General features: G+C 43.1%; 1 protein-coding gene across 11 annotated transcripts in view; it reads right to left on the reverse strand.

The window, feature by feature from the left end:
- The window catches only part of LOC130886608 (protocadherin alpha-C2), a 208,282-nt gene that overhangs the window by 16,021 nt on the left and 168,382 nt on the right, over positions 1–23,879 (reverse strand). For all 11 annotated transcript variants that reach the window (XM_057788573.1, XM_057788575.1, XM_057788574.1 and 8 more), the window contains exons 2-3: positions 20,267–20,325; positions 16,202–16,290 (exon numbers count right to left, since the gene is read on the reverse strand). In XM_057788573.1, the coding sequence (XP_057644556.1) occupies positions 16,202–16,290; positions 20,267–20,325 (148 nt within the window). The remainder of the gene's footprint in view (positions 1–16,201; positions 16,291–20,266; positions 20,326–23,879) is intronic.

Genomic DNA, 23,879 nt, shown 5'->3' on the forward strand with positions numbered 1-23,879 from the left:
GGTTTACTGAGGAGGCCCAATACCTTGACCAAAGGTCAGAGAGTTGGAACTTACCTCTATTCATTCAAGTTTATTGTCTGTTTCTACTTCAGACAGAGGTCCCATCTAGATTTAGAACAGAGAGCTTGAACCTCTCAAGGTTATTGTAAGGTAAGTGTGGCTAGTATCCAGAACCTGTATTTCAGGAATAGAGAAGTAGATATATTCTACCCCAAACAAAAGTCTGTGGATCCAAAGTTCCTACTCCCTTAAGGAGATAACAATGGATTCCACCCAGGGAGTGGTTTGCCTACAAAATGTTTTGGTCTAGGGTGTGAGCATGACTTGTCTTGTTCTAGCAACAGAATGTTTAACTAAGAATGTAGCCCACAACCTTCAACTGGTACATTCATTTCCTTGTATCGTGTTAACAAAGTTTTTTTAATCTTACTCCTACCCTTTGGGGTCAGGGGTATTTTAAGCAATTGGAAGTTAAATGCGGGTGATTTCAGTACTCACTGGAAATCCCTCCCGGTACTATCCTGTGTTTTCTGTTATTCGCTTGTATCTTAGTATCTTTTACTAGTTTTCTAATCCCATGCCCCTACCCAGGTAAGTAGTATTTTTGTCAAAGCTGGTCTCTGACAGCCTACAAAGTGAGTTCCAAGACAGCCAGGACTGTTACACAGAAAAACCCTGTCTTGAAAAACAAAAACAAAACGAAACAAAAACAAAACAAAAGTATAAAAAAACACCTGGACATCTTAGGAGAGCTGACTCTATTGACTGATGGGGGGGGGGTAATATTGGGGGTGTGGGTGGGTGAACCGGCCCATGAGCATGGGAGATCTGGTTCTGCCTTCATCTACCATATGGGGGGTAATGATCCCCCCCACCCTCAACCCACCTGCCACAGGCAGGTGGGAGAGTTAGCCCTGCCTGCACCTCACCTGGGCAACACAGGAGAGCTGGCTCTGCTGATACTGGTGTGGAAGAGCCTACCCTGAGGGTATGAAACCTGGAGCTCTGGTCCCACCCCTTGCTCATCCCTCCAAGAGGTGAACTAGCCAGGGCAATGCTGGAGAGCAAGCTCTGGTGCCCTGGTGGTGAGAACAGGGAACAGCTGGTGGACTGTACAACCATGCCACTATCCAGGCCCAGAGGCAGGGTTATGAGTTGACCCACCCCGCATCTACCCCCATCCCAGAGCTGCAGGATCCCCACAACACAGGGCAGCAACAGGATAACCAAGAAGAGTCCCAGTGAGGCCCAGTGTAGATAATGAAACAGAAACCAGGGGCCTCGAACCAGAATAGGGTCTCTTTGCAATGAACACTTGCAAGTAAAGATACGTGGATGAAAGGGGTTACTGTGTGACTCACTGGGTCACACTGCAGCTTCCATGATGAGATTTTTTTTTCTTCTGGCTTTTTTTTTCTTCTCTTAAATTTTATTTTATTTGGGAGGAAAGTTTGTAAGGGCAGAGGGTAGATTAAAAAGGGACAGGGAAATGAATGGGGTTGAGATGCAGGATGTGAAAGACGCAAAGAATAAAAAGAAAGTTAAAAAGTATACATATGCCTAGTTATACACAACTCTGCGAAGCAAATCCCACTCTGGTTTATGAAAACTGTATACATTATAGAAGGAGATAAGTGTTTTAAAAGTTTGATGGCGTGAACTCTAATATGAACTACTGACTGGGTGATAAGGATTAACCAGTCTAGTTTTGCCAACAGTAACCCATCTACCACCGTGGACCCGAGTACTCACAGGAAGGAGCGGTTGTGCATGTGGGAGGGGCCCCCAGACTTCCTGTTCTAGTTTGCTGCGAACTGATTTAAAAAAATAAAGTCTATTAGCTGAGGATGGTGATGCACAGCTATCATCCCTGCACTCAGAAAGCAGCTTCAAGTCCACTCTGGCTAGGCAGCAGGTCCTAGGTTAGCCTTGCTACATAAAGAGATTCTGTATTAAGTTAATAAGTAAAATTTATTAATTAAAAATTATTTGGAGGATGTGCACAAAATTGCTAACAATGGCTGCCTAACTGAAGGGAAATAGTTGAGAGAATGACATTTTTATGCAAATAGTATGATACTGGTTACTATACATGAATAATATAACTATATTTTATCTTTAAAATTTTTACGGGCATTCTGAGAGATAACCACTATGCTTCTGATGGCACTTGTTATGGGCCTGGTAGAGAACGAGGCATTACTCATTGTTTCAATTCAGTAGAGATTTGATTTTCATAATTTTTGTTTCATAACTAAATACAGAGAAAAAGATTGAAACAAACACAAGTTCAGCACAGCTCAAAACTCAAGACACTATGTCATTATTGTGGATAGCGAGGACCCACTTCATACCTCACAGTGCCTCATGAAAATGGGGGAGAAGAGGGTAATAAGAAATTAAGAGTCTCAAGATAGTGATTACATGAAAAGGAGGACATGCTCGCTCCTAGGTATGGTTGAGGAGAAGAATTTTATTGGAGATATGAGGGAGAGAACAGTTAGAGGCATCTGGAAGGGTCCAGATTGAACTGAGCCATGAGAAGAGAGATGGGGGAAAATGAGAGAGGAAGAGAAGGAAAAGAGAGCCAAAAGGGCAAAGAGGCCAAAGCCAGCCAAGAGTGTGCACAGCCAAACTGGCAGGTTTATTTAATAAGAAGTTGGGGAAAGGGAAGTAAAGAGCCTGGGCTGGAGAGGCTAGCATGGGGGGCCATGGGGTGGGGATTTCTGGGAGGTGCCACAGGCACTGAGTGAGCCTGGAGGCCAAGCGCGCTTTTTGGTATGCTAATAAACAGCACAGTAGCTATTTGTCTTCTTTGGGACCCAACAGGTGAAATCTTCCTAAATGTAGGGGGCAGTGAAACCATCCTAGCCTGGACCTAGACCCCAGAACTAGCATCCTCCTTCAGCCCCGCGACAATCCCTTCCTGCAGTGTTCCCACTCCCTGCCCTCCCCCCCGCCAAATGCACCCCCCCCACACACACCAATAAAGCAGCCTCTGCCTTTGGTTGCTTTCAAACTTTTCTCCTCTCCCCTCCCCCTCACATCCCAATCTGTGCTTCTTGGAATCTGGCAGCGATCCCAGGCTCTGTGTTGCTGTGTCACTTCTCAGCCTCAAGCAACCATTTCTAGACGGGTAGTGATAGCTCTGCACTGAGGACATAAAATGGAGAATCTGTCAGAACGCCTCAGCAGCAAGATGACAGGAGCATGGAAGACTTTCACCACCGCCACCACCTTGACCTACATGCTTCAATGGCAGCCATTTGAGGTGGCAAAAAATATTTCAAGTCTACTTTGTGTGCCAGGCATTGTGCTAATTTAAGAGTTTTAAATTTAGTGAAGAGTGCTGGTAGCATTTTTTTTCCATGCTTGACACAAACCATCCAGAGCAATATTCATGCATTATCCAATCTCCCCCGTTTCACATATTGCTGCACAATTTGGTGGTACAAAACATTTGGCACTGTGAAGTGTTATTTCAGTAAACTGGGGTCATTTAAAGTCAGCTTTAAACACACCTGCCTTCACTATCGGCACTGTCTACCAGGTTCCCCTAAATTGATTGAGAACATTCTTAATCCAGCCCTACGTATTAGCATGGGAGTATGGGGGTGGGTGGGTAATGGTGCTTTTGCCTCCCCTTTACTTCCCCATCTTAGAGTTCCTAAACTTGGTTTGTGTCTTGGGCTTTGTTTCTATTGCTGCAACCAAACACCATGACCAAAAGGCAAGCTGGGGAAAAAAGGGTTTATTTGGTTCGCACTTCCACACTGTTGTTCCTTATTGAAAGAAGTCAGGACAGGAACTCAAACAGGGAAAGAACCTGGAGGCAAGAGTTAAAGCAGAAGCCATGGAGGGTACTGATTACTGCCTTGCTCCCCATGGTTTGCTCAACCTGCTTTCTTAGAGAACCCAGGACCACCAGCCCAGGGACAGCACCACCCACCATGGGCTAGGTCCTCCCCCACTGATCACTGAGAAAACCTGACAGCTGATCTGAGGCCTTTCCTCAGAGGAGGCTCCTTCCTCTCTGCTGACTCTAGCTTGTTTCAAGTTGACACACAAAACCAGCCAGTACAGTTTGAGAGAGGCCAAAGGCTTTTCTTCTTAGCTTATTATCTCAGCCTCACACCTCACAGGCTGGTATTTGAAGATTTGGAAGAGCTGAAAGAGCTTTAAAGCATTTCCTAAAAACAAACCCCCAGGCTCTACTGCCAGAGAGTAAAACTACCAGGTTTTTTGTTTGTTTTGTTTTTGTTTAAATCAGAGTATTTAAGGCCTGTAAAAACTGGCTGGAGTTTGCCTTTCTGAAATCATTCCCCATTCGCTTTCCCACCCCACCCACCAAGTGCAGGCCTCCTAGTCACCAAGATTATTTACTTCTTGTTATTTTTTTTCCATGTATTGTTTCCTTTGCCTGGAATTTTCTTCCTTTCTGCATCATACTTTCCATTCTCCTACATATCATATTAAATGCCAAATAATATCAGACACAGTCTCCAGACTCCCAGTGCCATTTTCCAGGCCTCCACACACCCATCATTCATGGCTGTAGAAGAAGGGTTTGTAAATAATTTGGGGATCCTCTCAGAGAAGATGGGTGAGCTCACTGAGTCCAGCAGAGTCAGGTGTTCTGAGAGCCCAGCTTTCCCCCCACTCCGCATTGCCCCTCCCCCCAGGCCCCACAGGGCTGTAGCACATATCACTATCATACTTCTGTCTTACTTTTCACATTTCTGCTCCCCACCACTAATTACAAGGAACTGTTACACATTCACAGTTTAATCCTATCAATTGAATTAGAACTTGCTCTGATATATAAGGGCTTACTCAGTGGCTGATGGTTCTATAGAAGGTCCCAACCAAACTTAATATTGAAACCAAGCCAAGGGAAGTAGCTCTAGCAAGAGGGCGATATTTCACTTCTTCTGTGTGGGGGCAATGGAAGATGGAGAGAGAGAACAGGAAAAATGAGGGTTTCAAGAAGAAGAGCTGATGCTGGTGGCCAGCCATGGAATGCTAAAAACCTGCCTGGGCCCTGGTTTGTGTGAGGATCTTCCTAGTGCCTTTCAAATCACAGCCACTTAGAGGCTATTATCCTGGAGGCAAGGTTGTGACCCTGAGTGAGAAAGATCACAGAAGCTAATGTACACCTCTACAACCCCAGATTCAGATAACACACCAAAAAGACCATCCTCCTGAAAGAAATTTCCCCGAGGCAATTATGTGGAATCAACTTATTTTTAGTCTAACAGAAGCAAATCAAAGTGACACCGGCCACTGACTGAAGCAGTCCCAGGACAGCAGACCTCAGGGACAGCACTGGACGACAGAGCTAACGGGGATGCTGCCCCCGAGGAGGCTCTCTCCTGGGCCCCAGTGGGAGGATGGGATAAGGGGGAGTGAAGAGAGACTCTGGAAGTGTCTTGCCTTTTACATCTCAGGAGGAAGCTGGTGTCAACCCAGGCTCTTGTGCAAAGTACACCTAAGAATCAAACCTTGGGGCACATATGAACCCAGAGCATTAGGCCCAAATTACCACACTTCTGTCTCTAATGTAGGGAATAGCTTTGAGGGAAACCCGGAAAGATCATGAATACTGGCAAAAGCACTTCCTACTCCTCAAGCCCCCAGTGGCGCACAAGCATGTGCACACACACACACACACACGAATCAGGCTCTTAATTCTTACTCTTCCATTCGTCAAGTAAATCCTGATCGTACATTTAATTCCTTTCTCCTAGGCACAGATGGTAAAAGCAGGGAAGACAGGCCACATGCATTGATTGCTTCCTGGCATCACTTCGTGGAGAGTGACCTTTTTCAGCAGCTACCATGCCCCATGATTAGTCTTCCAGACAAGCTTTCAGATGATTTGGGGTATGTCTTCTCCTGCCTCTCCCCAGTCCTTAGAACAAGGTTAGTCCAGGAGCACAGCAGTCAGACTTAGGCCTTAACACGAAAATGTAGTGGGAACGACTCCCTTTCCATATCCACAGGGAGGGGAGTTTCCACCAGGTGAACTCTCTTATCCTTTGGGTGATGTGCTTGGGGAAGAACAGAGGAGGACTGCTACTCCTTTTTTACTGTTCCTAGGACATAACTGTTTCTCCCATTTGGGGAGGAGAGGCATGGAGAACCTGATTTTAAATAGATTGTGCCACGTATCAGCGATCGCTACCTAGTCACAATCTACCTCACTTAAATTCTTTCCTAGTCTCCCAACCTGTGCCGAGTAATCCATCAACCAGGATAGCTCTCTCTTCCCACCAGGGAAGACAGATAACTTTTTTATTTTCATCCCTTTTGTTTTGGAAAAAAGAGGCCCTGATGATAGTCTTCAGACTAGCTTTGTCAGCAATAATCATACTAACTTTAATCATTCAGTTCCTTGTATCTGTTTTCAAAATTGCATATATTACTTATTTACTATTGTGTGTATGATGTGGGGGTAGCGCCCATTTCATGGCGAGCATATGGAAATCAAAGGACAACTCTGTGGAGCTGGTTCTCTCCTTCCACTTTCAGGTGGGTTCCAGGAATCGAACTTGGGGTGTCAGGCTTGCAAGATGGGCACTTTACCTGATTAGCCATCACACAACCTCATATCTGTTTTTAATTGGTTAAGACTTGGAGAGGAAAGATGATTAATTGGTCTCAAGTGCAATTAGCAGCTTTCAAAAAGGATTTAAAGTCTAGTCTGTAATTACTGTACCCACTTTATGTTCCTAATATGTACCTTAATTTACTTTCACCTTTATTAAACTATAAACACACACATGCACACACACACAGATGCCTCTACCTGAAACACAAAGACCCCATGGTAGGGAAAACGCTGTGCCCATTATCCCAAAGAGGTCCATATCCTAATGTCCAGGACCTGTGAATATATTATATTGCATGGTAAAAGTGATCTTAATCATATATGATTAAAGATCTTGAGATAGATTATAGTGGATTAGCAAGGCAAGCTCAGTGCATTTAGAATGTCCTTAGAAATTAAAGAGAAAGGTTTGCAGATGCTACATTGCTGGCTTTGAAGCTGAAACAAGAGCCCAAAAGCTTAGAAATTCAGACAGTCTCTAAAAACTCTAAAAACACGGGTCCTCTTATTTATTCTTGTAATGACTTTTGAGACAGAGCCATACTATGCCTCCCACCCCCACAGGCCTAGAACTCCACATCTTCCCTCCTGAGCCTCCCAGTGGTTAGCATTACAGCGTTAGAATTACAGCTATGTGCCTCCATGCCCAGCTTTCAGGAGACCTTCTAGAGAGCCTCTAAAAGAAATGTAGCCCTTCCAACTTCCTTAGTTTAGCCAGTGAAGCCTACTTTGGGTTTCTGATCTTCAAAACTATTTGATAATCAAGTTACACTGTTGTAAACCACCTACTTTGTGTTCATTTGCTATGGTGGTCTTTGGATATAGAGATAACAGAATGATGCTGTTACAAGTAACTAAAAATGTAAAAGGGGCTTTGGGATTGGGCAATGGGTAGACACTGGAAGAATTTTGAGAGATAGGATAGAAAGGTCCTCAACTACTTTAGACAGGCCGGTTATAGAAAGGCTCTGCCAGAGAAGACACATCAAGATACTGGAAACATGACAAAGGAATCGTATATTTCTTAGAGAATACCTAAATGGTTGTCCAAATACGGACATTATGTGTGGGGGGAGGGGTACTCAGCTGGAAAGATGAAACGAGTTATTAGCAATTAGAGGGAAGCATGTCCTGCTTTGAGTGTCTGGAACACACCATGATTTAGCTGCATTTGGGACTCTGACTTCCAAAACTGTAAGATAATAATCTGTGATGCCTGAAGCCACAAAATTTATGTTAACTTGAGATAGCAGTCACATGAAACCAGTACAGGCCACTGACCGGCCTAAAGCTCGGACAATGAAGCCATCAAACTATTCTTTCCACCTGTCGTGGGGACAATGTGACAGAAACATGGTAAGTGAATAGGGTTTGGCGGCAGGAAGATGTGGGCTGAAATATGTCTGGGACACTGTATTCATTAATGAATTCAACAAATTTTTCTTAAGCATTGGCGTGTGTAGGCATTTTACTCGGCTCTGTGATTATGAAAGTGAGCCGAACACCTTGATCAGCTGTGCGATGTAAGGACATCACTGACTTCACATCGGCCCCCGTTTTCCTCTCTGAAGCATAGGAATGATAATGCACTTCTCTCTTAAAGTTGCATAAGGACTGGGGGGATCACTCAGTTGGTAAACTGCTTGTCTTACAGGCACAGAGACATGAGTTCGACCCCCAGACTGATGTTTATAAAAACAAGTCAAGTGAAAAAGAGTCAAGCATGGTGTTGTGTGCTTATAATCCTCATGGAGGAGGAGGCAGAGACAGATTGCTCCTTAGAGCTTGCTGGCCAGTGAGAGACCTTGTCTCTAAATAAAGGTGGAAAGCAGCTGAGGAATGACACCTGAGGTTGTCTTCTGACCTCCACATGCACCTACACACACACACACACACACACACACACACAGAGTCGAAGTTTCTGTGGTTCCGGGTTGTTGGGGTTTGTTGTTTGTTTCATTTTGTTTTCCTAAGAAGAGGGTTGCTAATATGTTCAGTTGGCAGAACACTTGCCTTGCACACACAGGTGCTGAGTTCTATATCCAGTCCTAGGATGGGGGGTAGGGAACTGCTCTCCTCATAGACTTAAAGAGGAAATTCTGTAGTCTGTGGCTCATCATCAGACTTACAGACTCACATGGGCCTTCCTCAGAACTGCTTACACACCTACTGATCTCCCCGCAAGTCCAGGCTCTCTTCACGCAGGTTGGTGAATGAGCATCTATTCTAAGTTGCTCACCCTTTCAGGGGTTTTAGGGTATCCATCTGACTCCAGGTAATTATGGGAACAGAAATGAGAGAGGTGTGTTCTTAAGCAAGACAATATCTACATTGTAGAGTTAAAAAAAAAAAAATACAAATGAGAAGACCTAGGGAACGGCACTTCATCACTTAGTTTTGGTTCAGCAGGCCATGTGAACAACAATTCTGAACACAGGGTAGGCTTTCATTGGACATAAACTCACTGTTGAATTTTCTTGATCATCAACACTGCCCTTGCTTGTTTAGACTTTTGTCTACAAAGCAACCCTCACTCATTTTTAAGTTTTGATTTTCTTTCTTTTTAACACGCGTTGAAACCTCTGATCTACAGACTGAGGGTTTGGGGTACAGCAGGTAAGAGATATGACTCAAGTAACAATAAACTTCTCATCATCTCTTTTCTCTTGCAGACCCAAATCTGGCCACCCAAAGCTGCTTTTGCATACCTCAGATTTCAGTGGTTACACCTCTTGGGTGTATCTTCTACAAAGCTCTCCATTTCCTGTTTGAGTAGGAGGGCAAACATTCCTTGGCCTGGATTTCCTTTGGTAAGATCACCTCTAGTACTTGCTCCTCCATCCTTTGCCTAGTCCTCTCTCTAGAAGGTAACCAAGACTGCTGCTGAGGCCCTGCCTGCCTTCAGAAGGTAGACAGGGTAGAGCAGCCTCCAGCCCTGCCTCCTCCCCTTCTCCTGATTGAGAGCAATGAGACCTCGAGTGCCAAGGCGGAGAAAATCCCCTCTACAATCCTCATGCTCATTTCCAGCTATCGGAAGCCTGATGACCCTTCCCAAGAGACCCTTGGTCTACAGCCAATGCTTGAACTGCATATGTTTCTCTAGATTAGGCAGTGACCTTTTCAACAGCGAAACTGACTGCTTCTGGGAAGATAAATTTTTCAAGTTCCTTTGGCTGACCAGCTCCAAAAATTCTTGCCACAAAAGTCCCTTGCTACCTCCATGGCAGGCTTTAGTCTGTAGCTTGTCAGTGTGGGTGAGGCCAAAAGCAAGAGGCTCTGGAACTGCAATGCTTAAAGTCATTCTGAATTGTCATGATAATTCTACTGTAAACCGGGTCAGAAGCAGACCTTTCTGGCCCAAGTGCCTTCCAAACAGGAGTTCCCAGACCCTTAATCTAAACAATCCTAGAGATCTTCCTCACAGAAGGAAGTGTGGACTCCACCCTCCGTTTCCTCTTCCCCACAAAGCTCTCAAACAACAAGCAGCCTCTTGTCTTTAGTCTTTGAGCTGAGTCAAGAGGAAAATTGGTTAAATTCTCCCTTTTTAAGGCTCTTTGCAACATTAGGATCTCCCTAGCAAAAACCTGACTCTGGCGATAAAGGGCTTTAAAAAGCCAACAAAAACATCGAAAGAACACAGCAAGAACAAGAAGAGTATTTCATGTTTTTTTCTTTCTTTAATTTCTTTCTTTTGTTCTTTCTTTTCTTTCTTTCTTTCTTTTTTTTTTTTTTTTGAGATTAAATCTTGCTATATAGCTTGGCCTGAAACTCAGTATAAAGACCAGGCCAGCCTTGAACTCCTGGCCATTCTTCTGCATAAACCTCCTTCTGAGTGCTGGGATTACATGTGTGTATCATCACAGCTGGCCCCACACAAGTACTGAACAACAACAAAAAAAAAATGTATGATTTTTTCCCCCAAATCATAGTCAAAAGTTGTCAGGAGGAAGTTCCTCAGGGACCATACTCTATCGCTCCACTGTAATCAACACATTAAATGTATCAATGATAACCAAAGAAACCATAATGAGGTCCTGTTTCTTGCCCAGCTTTGCATCTGCAGGGTCCAAAGGAAACTGCAGCCTTTGGGAAGGGTTATTGATATCCATCTCTCCTCTCTGTGTATGTCCTCAAAATGTGTGTCAAGAAGCACACGTGGGTGCATACAAGGTGGGGTGATTTCCAGAAGACTTAGTCTCCATTTGAGGTCACTGAGAAGGAAGAATTCTTTTAGCATATGTCAGAGTTCCAACCCTGGCTATATTTTGCCTTGAGCTACCAATCCTGGAAAAAAACTGGTATAAAGGAAATATACTGAAAACACACGGGGTATAGAACTATCTAAAAGAAACTATTTACTATACAAAAAACATTTTGATAACACCAGCACATTCCCAACTTTGTACTTTAACCTACATAGTCAATAAAAATGGAAAGTGCGGAGTGTCCCTCCAAGCAGGAGACGAAAAAAGGACACATAGACATAGGTAGCAAAGACTTAAACCTCCTGGCTTCTCCTGGGCTAATCCTTCTTCCCGTGCCACCTTGATATTATCCTCCAGGCCAGTCCAGAACAAGCACATCTTTGTGTATCATGGGCTACATAGAAAACTCCACGAAGAACAATGGGCTTTGCGCCCCCAGACAATGAAACTGCATCTTGCAAGGGTTTGCTTTCCCCAGCTAGAGATCACTGCACAGAGCTCTTTTCCTGGACTGTCAAACGGAAGGTGACAGCAGAGGACACAGAGAGGAGCTGCCCCACTCACGAGATCCCTGAAATCATTTTTTTTTTAGCCTAATAAGGACACATACACACCTACCAGGGCCGGCGTTGCCATGACAACAGCTAAAGTCCAGGGTGAGCAGGTTAGTGGAGCAGCATGCTTTCTAAAGTCTCCCCAAAGGGCCCGAGGCTGCACTCACTCTTGACATAAAAGATGTTGACAGTGCTCCTAAATGGACTCCAAAAAAACTTCCAGGACATGGTTTCTTCGGGGGACTGATTAGAGATGGGAGGCTTTCCTTGAGGACTAGGCCTGGTCAGAAAGGCAAAAATCTACAAAATGAATAAGTGCGTGGATCCCCTTGTAAAACTAGGACACATAACCGTGTCCATTTCCCACAGGGTAAAGAGATGTGACAAACCAGGACAAAAGCAATCCTACAAGGAAATAGAGAGACAGGCACTTAAATAAAATCCCAGCAGCACAGCCTCACTGAAGAGAAACTCGGGTCTACATTTTGAAGGTAAAGGATAGATTCATCTCTTTCATGGGAAATCATAAAAATAATTAAAAATTGTTTTTTTTTTTTAAATATTTTTCTTTGGACTCTTCACTATGTGAGTACTATGTCACTCAATTCACTATGGACTACGGGCTCTTCACTGTGTACTATGTCGTTTAATTCTTCTGATGACGTCATAAGGAAGTCACGACTCTTATGTCCATTTTTCTGAGAAAGAAACTGAGCATAGAGAGGCCCTGGGGACATACAACAACCATTGGCACGGCAAAAACTCCAAGGAAGGTTGCTCTGAGGCCAGAGCTTCAGTGTTTAGCAATTATGTCTCGGGTCTGGGAAAGGCCCTGGCTTCCCACAAGAATCATAAACAGATGGCTTCCTCACAGTTTCCGAGCCTCTAAACATACAGGCCCCATCAGAAATATTTACTCTAACCCAATTTATTTTTGCTATTATTGATTTGTGATTTCAGCACTGGGGATTGAGCCCAGGACGTGCCACGTGACAGGTAAGTGCCCTAGCACCAAGTGACATTCTAGAGCTCTTTTCATTTTTTATGTTGAGACTGTATCTCTGAGTTGTCCATGTTGGCCTTGAACTTGCAGCCCCCTGCTGGCAGCCCCCTGCTGGCAGCCCCCTGCTGGCAGCCCCCTGAGTAGAAGAGGCTACAGACCTGAATCACCAAACCCACTTCTAGTCCAATGCCTAAATTTTAGGGTGCACTGAGAACACATGGAGAGTTCTTCTGAACACTCTGAGTTTCTAACAAGTCCATAGGTGTTGGTACTCTCTCTCCCAGGAACTACACTTTGAGTAGTCTAGTACCCCGAGTCCTCTAGCTAAGCCTCATGGCCTAAGAGCCTATCTTGCCCAATTAATCTTTCACTGTTTAGTCCCAGGCCCCCTGGGCCTTGCTTCACAGGCTATAATGTTATCTTTGGCAGTGCTGTGTGCCTTGGAATTCCCTGAGCTCTTTTGATAGAGAGAACAGTTATTACTCCCTGTTACCCATGGGGGAATGGACTCCAGGACCACCACAGACACCAGATCAGTTGGTGTTCAAGTCACAGACAAAATGGTGTAGTGACTGCCTGTAACATCCCAGTCCCCCTGTAGTCCTCTCTGCAGATGACCGGCTCTCTACGTTTTTATCTCGCACTATTTAGGGAAGAGTGGCAAGGAAGGAAAAGCCTGTCCATGCCAGGTGCAGATGCATCTTCACCATACATTTTCCACGTGTGCTCGGTTGACCCCGTGGACGCGGCACTTGCAGGTTCAGTTGGACTTCCCACTCTAAAATACAGTTTACTGTTGCTTTAGTGGGTAGGGTTGCCTTTTTTCTTATTGTCGTTTTGTTTGGAATGGATCTTTTTTTTTTTCAGAGAAAGAGTCTCCCATGCAGATTATGTTGGCCTCAGCTTGAGATCCTGCTACTACCTCCGCCTCCCTTGTGCTGATGTGTACACTATCATATCCAGATTCTATGAACTGGACAAAGAGGAGCCTTGGAGAACCGATAGGTAAGGGCAGCCCGACCCGCTGCAGACAGCCAAACCAGTTTCCTGGCAGGCAGGGATCTCCTCTGGGAATTAATCCCAAGAGAATATTCATTAAGTCTTTTTCAGGGCTGTCGCCCAAGCAAAGTTCAAAAGTTGTCCCACCTGTCCATGTCTGGCCCTTTAATGTCCCTCTCTCTAAAACACATTCCGCAATCCTTGCAGGGGCTGCAACTGTATTTTCTGCGTTCACTGGTGAGCTAAATTTCTCTGTGCTCAGTCTCATGGGAAGCTGGAGGGAAATAAGGAGGTCTGCTTATGCAAAAGGCAAGGCTGAAGAACAGGGGCCAGTAATCAGAATTAACCAATTTAATGCCTGACTTGTTTATCCTACAGAAAACATCACCTATGATGCCTCCATTGATCCCCTCAGAATACAGCTTCTTTATCTAGGCTTCTGCAGACTGTGAAATTAAATGAACAGCTTACCAACAAAGCAGAAGAACTCCAAGAAGCACACACATGAATAAGGAGCAGGGCTCAGCAGGGCCAGGATCCTTTATGTATATGGTCACAGCCACTGCCCGTGTCGGCATAAAAAGGACAAGGAAGAGCCCCTATGTAAGTGTAAGGGGGCCACAGCACAAGAAACAAACCTTCCAGAAGCAACTGCACCTTCACCATGAAGCACTAAGAATGATACGACCAGCGAAAAGCAGGATTTGTTTGGGACTGAAAACCAAGTTTGGAGAAGCATTTTCCTTTTCCTCAGGGAGCAAAGCCCTCCTCACCCCATGTCCGGGAGGGTAGCAGTGGGTGACTGGACAATGTCGATGTGTGAATGACCCAGGTAACCACAAAGGACCCGCACCTGGGCCTACAAATGGAAACCACTGAATTCTAATCAGGAGGCTATAAATCAAGGCCAGATAGCAGATTGCACGCCACTGAAGCACTTTCCCCAAAAGGGGTAAACTGACTACTACACATTGATGCTGCCTACCAACCGCTGTGCTCAGCCATTCTTTCTCCTTTCGCTCTCATGACAAGTCAACAACAAAGATGTTGTTATACTCAGCTTACAGAGAGAACAATTTGAAAGATACATGTTCAGGAAATTTGTCTCTGTGCACTCAATAGGGTTGGCCTAGGAATTCAGCTCACCTCTACCCTAAATCATAATCTTGATCTTTACACCATTTCTCTCCAAACAACAAAAAACATATTTTGAGTTCTAATGCCTGAAAGTACAAAGGACAGGGCAGAAGGCAGAGGAGAACCGTTTTAAATTTGTGTAATTGTTGGGGGGAGGCACTTTGAAAAGCATGGTTAGGTCACCACGGAGTAATTGGAAAATGTAAGCCCTACCCAGTTCACGAGGGCTATGAGTCATCTGTCAGCAGCCAGCAAGGAAGGGGAGCAATAGACATTTATCATCCATCTCCATCAAAGACATGGGTCATGGGCAGTTGGGCTAGATGACCTCCAGGTTCCACCCCTTCTGAAGAAGCTATTGACAATGGAAAGATGATGGGGGAGAGAGATTTTTTTTCTCCCTGAGTATGTGGCAACTGGTAGGTTTCCAGTTCTCCAGTGCCTGGCCCCACACCCATGCACATACGGGCAACACTAACTGGACTTAGTAGGCTACCAAAATAAATGACACCAAGTTAGGAGAGGATATGTTGGGGGATATAAAGAAAGTTGGAAGGGGTAAATGGGGATTAGATACAATCATATTTCATTGTATTCATGTATGAAATGCTCAAAAAAATATTAAAGAAAAAAAGAACTCGGATGCATTCTCCTTGCTGACTAACAGTAAATTTGTGTGTGTGTGTGTGTGTGTGTATGCATTAGGGGCATATATTCCTAACATCCTTTTGAATCTGAAGGAGAAACCTGGGTCAGAAACATGAAATAACCCATAAATGTTCCCGTTTCACATGTGACTCGAAATTTACACCAACCAATGCCATTTATGAGAAGATATATTTAAAGTTAGCTCCTAGCTGGCCAAGCTAACCTATAATGTCTTCATGAGAACAAGATTAGGACTAAAGGTAGGGAGGGTGACCAGGCTTGACCTCACGTATGACTTCGAGTAGCTCTAATGTGTCTAGGTGTCTCCTCATCCTACAGCATTTAGTATTCGGAGAACACACTCCTCCCTCATTTCTTACGAACAGGGGTTGCAGATCTACCCAATGAACTCTTACATGGTTTTATCCTTGCCATATGATAATATTAGCTGTCTGATAAATTGCTTCAACTTGTGCATTTATGATAAATCTTACTCTTAGTTGACCTGTGAAACACTCATAAATAGCAAATGCTGCTTGATTAGAATAAACGAAAAATCCTTAGAGTTGCCGGCAAAAAAAAACAGGCCCTTAGCTGCACATGCTATTTAGTCTAATCATTTGAAAGGCATCAGGTCATTTTTAGAAAGAAGTCCTCACGTATACCTTCTTACGTCATCTGTTATGTATGTGTGCATGTATGCATTTTGATTTGGGCAGATTGTTACGAGGCACCATGCTTTACAGCCGTGTTACATATGCCTGGACACCCTTGTGTTTGACCCCTATCTCTGTTACTCAGAAACTGTGTGAATGTTGGTTCATTCCTGAACTTCTGTTTTTCAGTCTTTAAAATGAAAATAGGTGTAATAGGCTCTTGGTTATCTATTTTCAACTCTTGAAGAACTCCAAGCAGAAAATCAAAACATCTTTGTATAGACAGAGATAGTGTTTGTATGGAAGAAAAGGAGCCATCTCTTACATAACCAGGGTATTTGACCAATTTCCAGAACCCAAGCCAGAGGAGAGAGATCCTGAGTCTTTACCTGGTGTTGCACTGGATACTGTTGGCCACTGCTGATCAGGCCCTCCTGGACCAGCCCGAAGAATGCCCGCCTCCTCCAGGTGCACGGAGCTGAGTAAACACAGAGACCCAGATAACAGTTAGACCATGACTGCTTTTCCAACTCTCCTCCCACCCTCAGCAATTGTCTCCACTACGAAGGGAGGGCTGCAGCTAACACTCCCTGCTCATGCTTCAACCGCAGCCATTACTGCTGAGCAGTCACCTTGCAAAACTGCAGTACCTTTGCTGACATACCGCCTGCTGTGCCACAGTGATAATAACGTGTTCTGTCTTGATGGCAGTTTTGGTTTTCATTAATGCCTTGTGGTGCCCACTAAATCTAACAAAAGACCCACAAGAGGATAAATGCCATTTCTGCCCCTTAGTGTTGATGAGGGAAGCTGGTTTTCCAAACTCCCAACCCTTGCTCAGGTTAAACACACTAATACCGTCAGCAATAATATCAGTTTGGCTACCCGACTCATTCCTGGGAGGGGGGTGGGCATGCTTGAGAATTGAACTCTAGGCTTCATACATGCTTGCCGAGGTCTCTATCACTGAGCTACATTCCCATCCCTTCATAATTTAAAGACAACATGTCACTGAGAGGAATTGCTTTGAAGTTGTTGTTTTTCTCTAGCGACCTCCCAAGTCGTTGGAGTTATAGGCAAATGCTACCATACCCAGACCAACTAACTATTTTGTTAGTTCTTCTGAAAGAAATATTTATTTGATAAACTACAAGAAACAGTAGAATGGGCAGATGGTAACAAAAGTATCGCCTGCTGATGTGGGATTCCCCTCTGTATGCTGTGAATATCATTGGTTAATAAAGGAACTGCTTTGGGCTATAGCAGAGCTATAGGGGAACAGAGCTAGGTGGCTGGGGAGGACTAAACAAAATGCTAGGAGAAAGGAAGTGGAGTCATAGAGAAGCCATGTAGCCCTGCTGGAGACAGACACCAGAACTTTAGCTGGTAAACCACAGCCACGAGGCAATACAGAGATTAATAGAAATGGGTTAAATAAATATGTAAGAGTTAGCCAATATGAAGCTAGAGCTAATGGGCCAAGTAGTGATTTAATTAATACAGTTTCTGTTTGGTTCTGGGTGACCTGGATGAACAAGAGGCCTCCTTACTACAGCCTGCAACCAGCCCTGATTAATTGTTAGCATTACTTTGATTTTTTTTTTCTGTATTGTTTTACAAATAGGTGACCTACCCAACATATCCTAAGACCAGAGAAACCCAGTGGTTCATAGATCCACATTCAGAAGAGATTAATTCAGCATAAAACACTGCTGGGACACAACCTGAGAGAATCTTAGAGGCTAGCAGAGAGAAAACAAGCTATCCAAGGGCAGGAAGAATACTAATCTATTGATATTTGTCTACAGTTAGTTCCTATAAGAGCTTCAAATGTATCCAGACAGAGGAAGAAAGAAAAGAATCTCCCAACCTAGTAGCTGGGGAAATCCCCCAAGTTGGAGGACACTTTTTTTTTGGGGGGGGGGTTCGAGACAGGGTTTCTCCGTAGCTTTTGGTTCCTGTCCTGGAACTAGCTCTTGTAGACCAGGCTGGTCTCGGCACAGAGATCCGCCTGCCTCTGCCTCCCGAGTGCTGGGATTAAAGGCGTGCGCCATCACCACCCGGCTGGAGGACACTTTTAAATTAGACCTTTGTTTATCCTCAAGTTAAATTACTAAAACTTCAACCAGGTGGTGGTGGTGCAGAGGCAGGTGGATCTCTGTGAGTTCAAGGTCAACCTGGTCTACAAGAGCTAGTTCCAGGATAGGCTGCAAAGCTACAGAGAAACCTGTCTCAAAAAACAAAACAAACAAAAAAAATTACTAAAACCTCTGTGACTGAAGAAGTCCCATGAGACAGTGGATCATAAGTAGAAGAGAAAGGGGATCTATGCATCCAGCAGTCCCTTGCTCTTTCACACCAAACACGCTGGGTAGACTGAGCTGTGACTTAACACTGTTATCCTTCATTTCCAACCTGGAATTTTCCAATTTTTTGCAAGTATTTATGTCCTTTGGGAGCTTTTTGATCTACCAAAAAATTATATGGATATAAAAACATAACTTCCCTGCAACCAGTTTAGCTCAAAGCAGATTTAAAAAAGAAACTAAGAGTGACATCTGCCTGAGGTTAGACAGGCCAAGCAGCCAGTGCGCTGTGAAGAGAGGGCATTCTTTCCATTCTCAGTTCTAATACATGTTCAGTGCACTGTACTGTGAAAAAGACACAATGTTTTAGTTTCAAATTGTATTTCCTTCCTTACCCACTTAAATCTCCTCTCTGTCCTCCTCTTTTTGAGACACGGTGTCTCTGTGTAACAGCCCTAGCTGTCCTAGAACTAGCTCTGTAGATCAGTCTGGCCTCTAACTCACAAAGCTCCACCTGCCTCTGCCTCCCAGGACAAGAAAGTGGTAATTCCTTTAATATTTTATTTTAAACAGTTTTTAAAAAGCTGCACCTCACAGCTTTGGTACGTTTCAAGCAAAACTTTCATTCAGTTGCAATGATAAAAGCTGACACTGTAAAGGGAGCTCAGTTTACCTAGTGCCCAGCTCCACAAACATCTCAGCTGCACACAAAAGCACAGCTCGTCTCTAATAAGTAGAAAGAATTCCTCTGATGCTACATAGAACAGCATCTGCATGAGTGCTTCTAGCTTAAAATCATGACCCTGCTTCCAGCGTGACATCTCAACAGCCAGTTCCAATCTTCAGACCTTCCCTGATTGCTCCTGCTTCAGAAATAGCACCCACATAATGATCTCTGATCATTTGTAAGCTTGAGAAGGCATTAATTTATTTTAATCTAATGCATGTTTAATGAGCTAAAATATATTTTCATTAATTCTACACATACTACTCTACAGCTTTCTCTTTAGACACTGGCCTAGGTTTGATGAAGACTCAATTAATAATTGCCCAGATATTCTGAGGGGCTTAAAGTCTGCAGTTCATTTCTTCTTCAAAGTTAAATCCTTTTGCTAATACAACCCTTAGTTTCTTGAGCCTCCCTATCTGGTTTCCAAAGACAGTCGCAAATAATGAATCTTTCATTTGGCCCCATGGCATGGACACATCAGCTCTGGGAATCAGTTACTGTCAAAGAGACAAAGTAGACAAGACAAAACTATATTAAATCCGAGTTTTGAGTAATGTTATTACTCTAAGTTGATCTAAAGCAAGCTAGATTTGGTCTCCAGATATTCAATAAAGTCCTGAACATGGCTCCACTCTAAAGAGCCCATGATATTGGTAAAAATAAGAGAGCAAACTGGTGGAGAAGACAGAAGATTCTGGCAGGGGCAAACACAAACAACAATAGCTATCAGTTATTGTGGCTAACAGTGTGTAATAGTCAGGGTAAGACAGGAGAACAAGGAATGTGAAACAGGAAACAATGTATGTACAGTTATAATGTATACACATTATAATGTATTTTAAATGTGTATACATTTATAATGTACTTAAATATGAAAGCTTCTGACATGTATTATTAAATTTTTAAGAGAGAGAGAGACGGAAGTGTAGGTGAGAGGGGATGAGGGGCTTGGAATTGTCACAGGAAATTTAAAATAGTTTTAAGTTGATATAAAGGTTTTTAAGCTGACACATCCTTGTAGGAATTTTGATGAAAGCACAGAAACCTGCCGATGATTCCAAATGACATTTTCATTTCCCAACACTCAATAAGCATTTGGCACTAATTACTTCCAATGTTTCAAGAAATAATCATGGAGACAAAAATAATTGCATTCGCCGGGCAGAGTTTCTAAAGCATCTCAATTTAAGCAGCTGCTTCTGGCCTGAGGAGATACAGTTTATCTAACAGAGCCTACTTCAAGTTACTCCCAAGTGAAGGAAAGAAGGGAGGGAGGGAGGGAGGGAGGGAGGGAGGGAGGGAGGGAGGGAGGGAGGGAGGGAGGGAAGAAGGGAGGAAGGAAGGAAGGAAGGAAGGAAGGAAGGAAGGAAGGAAGGAAGGAAGGAAGGAAGGAAGGAAGGACGGACGGACATACATACCTGTGCATCCCTGCTCTCAGCGAGGCAGAGTAACGCCAGTCAGGGTTGGGCTGTCGGGGCTGCAAAAATCACAAAAGGAGTTTACTGTTAGCATGACAGATCAATGTGCTCCCAGGGTAGTAGTAATTGATTAGTTGTCCCTTAAATATTTTCATGCATCTAATCAAAAATACCAAATGGGACATTTCATATGGAATGCTAAAATGAAACTATAACACACAATACTTTTAGGAGAAAATTAAATTACATGACCCAGACTGAATATCAAGGAAGTCCATATTTAGGAGTGATGTGAGGGTCAGGTTTAGCTTTGTCCTGCCCAATGTAAGTCTATGTTCTTAAAACACTAGAGCGGTCTGTCTTATGACAGGAAAAACTTTCGTTGTTTTACCCTTCAATGCCTCATCCAAGACACACCTTCAATTTTGTAGTCTAGCTATAAAGAATACACGGTTACACAAATTCTGCCGACCTGGCTGGACTGCAGAGGACTGCAATCTACTGCTGGCTTTGCAGACTGCAGCATGTTTGTCCCGGGAAGGATGTGCCCAGTCATAACACTAGACACTGATAACAGCCTCTTCTACTGATGGAGGAGGGATTGTAGAGAGAAGAAAACAAACCATTGCAGTTTGACCTTGTTTTCCCACTTAAACCCTCATAAATCTCTACTAGTTCCCTGCTCCTCGTTCACGCTTTTCCTCCTCATTCAATTCTCTTCACTCGGCCCTGATTTCTTAGCAGGAAGTAGCTGAAGTCCATGAAGACCCTGACGCTTTCTGCACCACCTGTGTCCAGAAAGAAATCTTGTGTGCCCTCTGCCCACAAACTGTCATTCCAAAGTAGAGCTGGTAAAGAGGAAAATATGGGCACCTGAAGACCCGGTGGGGTGCTATGTACTATGTATTAGAAGATACTCAGAATCGCTAAAGAAAAAAATCAGGCAAGGTGTGGTGGAGCCCGAAAATGAAAGGCGGTTGTAATTTGTGCTTTCCTCCGGGTCACGTGATCATAGTTAGCAACATAAAGCTGCAGCAATGCCAATAAACTATATCAAAGAATCAGCTATTCTTACCCCATAGTTCATACAGTCCATGCAAGCAATGTGAAGTAGTCTCAATAAAACACTTCATAATGCCCAGAGAAGTGATGGGGCCAGAACCCCAACCTTCTAACAGATTTAGGGATGGCTAAGTGATACCCAGAGACCTAAATCAAAGCCTAGAAAAGTGATGACTCTGATTACTATATCAAAGTCTCTCACCCTATACAAGCTGTCACCCCATTCCCCTGTATTCTGCTGGCAAGAAACGTATATGTAACTGGTTTCATCCTTGGTTTGCAAATTTATAACATGCTATTATTGTTCCAGATAAAGTAGTACAAATTACCCACAGACAAAACAAAACAAGTTTCCATTCTTTACAAGTATTGTTGAGGCAACAAAAGAGAATGTTTGCACCTGATTTTATGAACCTGAAAACATGACTAAAATACATCTGATGACGTTTTCAGCATCACTGTCTTCTCCTGCCATTGGTAGGACCACAGAGAAAATCTTTTTAGAAAGATTCTGACATCTGCTGAGTAACTTGCTTATTTTTCTATGATTGGCTGACACTCATGATGAAAATTACTGCAACTTGATCTTTGGGATGAAATCACTAACCTCAATTTGCTGAAAGGCACAGTTCTATCAGAACTGAGCAGGAAACTCACTTTATTACACAATTTCACTTCCTCAACAACACAATTAATTTGTCATGTTGCTATTTTCAATAACAGTCGATCAGCAACAACATACTTCTCAGATTTATTTGTCAGAATGATAGTTGCAAGATTTCTTATGGCAATAAGATCAGACAGGGACAAAGAAAGGAAGAAAGCAATTAGTTATTTTAGTTCGCAATCTGATGCTGTACAATGAAATAAGCACTTTTATCCTAATTCTTTCCTAACCAGACGATACATTCTGTGAACTGATTGTATTTGTTTTACTCATAAAACAGACAGATATTCTTACAATATTCATGAATGCAGGGCTATATCTTTAAAATGTAGCAGACATCTGACACTGGATAGGTTTTGTTTTTATTTTATTTTATTTTATTGTGTGGTTTTTCCAAGACAGGTTTCTCTAGGTAACAGCCCCGGCTGTCCCAGGACTCACCAAGTAGACCAGGCTGGCCTTGAATTCACAGAGATCTGCCTGCCTCTGTCTCCCAAGTGCTGGGATCAAAGGCTTGTGCCACTACACCCAGACTTTTAGAGTATTTTTGAATAAACAAACTGTCACACAAATTGTGACAATTGTATTTAAATTATAAAAAATAGTAATCTTTAAAGACACTAAATTTGCCTGGTTGGTGAATATACAGTTACAGCTACATTCCTAATAGTGATTCATCTTAAAAGAATACAAAATTGAAATCCAAAAATGTATGTGGGTTTCCCAGAAAGTTTGATTAAATTTGGAAAAAGTTCAGGTTGAAAGGCTGACTACTGACGGATCTGCTACAAGACAGTAAGGTTTTGGACTAACTATGATGGTTTACCTCTAAAATATTTTAATATCGTATCTCTTGATTTTGTTCGCATGTTTGTTCGAGAGAAGGTATCATGTGCTCAGGTTGGCTCAAACTCACTATGTCAGGGCTGGCCTTGAACTCTTGACTCACCCAACTCCACCTGTCAACTGCTAGGATTACAGACTAATGACACACCCTGTGTGTGCTGAATTTCCATTGGTGAAGAACTCCAGTTTTAGTCTTCTAAAACAATAATAGTCGCAGAACTCTAGATGTAGAAAAAGTCAATTAGGTAATCCATGTAAGTGATGTAATATTACTGAAGAACAAGTACCAACCAACTTGAGTTCCTGCTAAAATTACAGCAAAATTTTAATTTATTCTGTTACAAATTATTTGTGATTTATGCCATAGAATACTTAAGCAACAGAAGGATGAATCACTCCTAAGATGGTTTAAAGTAAAACAGGTTTAAAATATCCTGTTATTTATAAACTCACATGAACACTCAGTAAAATGAACACTTCTTCCAGGCGGTAGTGGTGTACGTCTTTAATTCCAGCACTCAGGAGGCAGAAACAGGTGGATCTCTGTGAGTTTGAGGTCGGCCTGATCGACAGAGTGAGTTCCAGGACAGACAGAGCTAATCAGAGAAATCCTGTCTCTAAAAATCAACCAACTAAACAAAGGAAAAAAAAAATCCTGCTGTCTTCTTACCATGCAAACTGCTGTTGGATTTGTCAATAAACTGCTTTTTGAAACCCAAAACTAGATGCAATATCTCCTTTTTCATTCAGAATGTCTCCACAGCCAATTTTTCACAGTGCTATCTAATAAACACTGATCTAAATTGCTATAGGAATAGTGCTGAGATAACCCTGAGACCCCCACACCAAAGGCACATGCCCTGTGTAATCCCAAGACTCAGACTGTGGTGGACTTACCCCCATAATTGTGTTTAGACAGCTTAGCTGTATTTTTTTTAAGTGGGCTTATTTGGATAGGACTATCCTAACCACAAGAGGCTTTTACATTCAAGTCTAGAAGTCACAGACAGAAGTCAAAGATGTGAAACATGAGAGATA

This window comes from Chionomys nivalis, chromosome 14, assembly GCF_950005125.1.
Source record: "Chionomys nivalis chromosome 14, mChiNiv1.1, whole genome shotgun sequence".
Lineage (NCBI taxonomy): Eukaryota > Metazoa > Chordata > Mammalia > Rodentia > Cricetidae > Chionomys > Chionomys nivalis.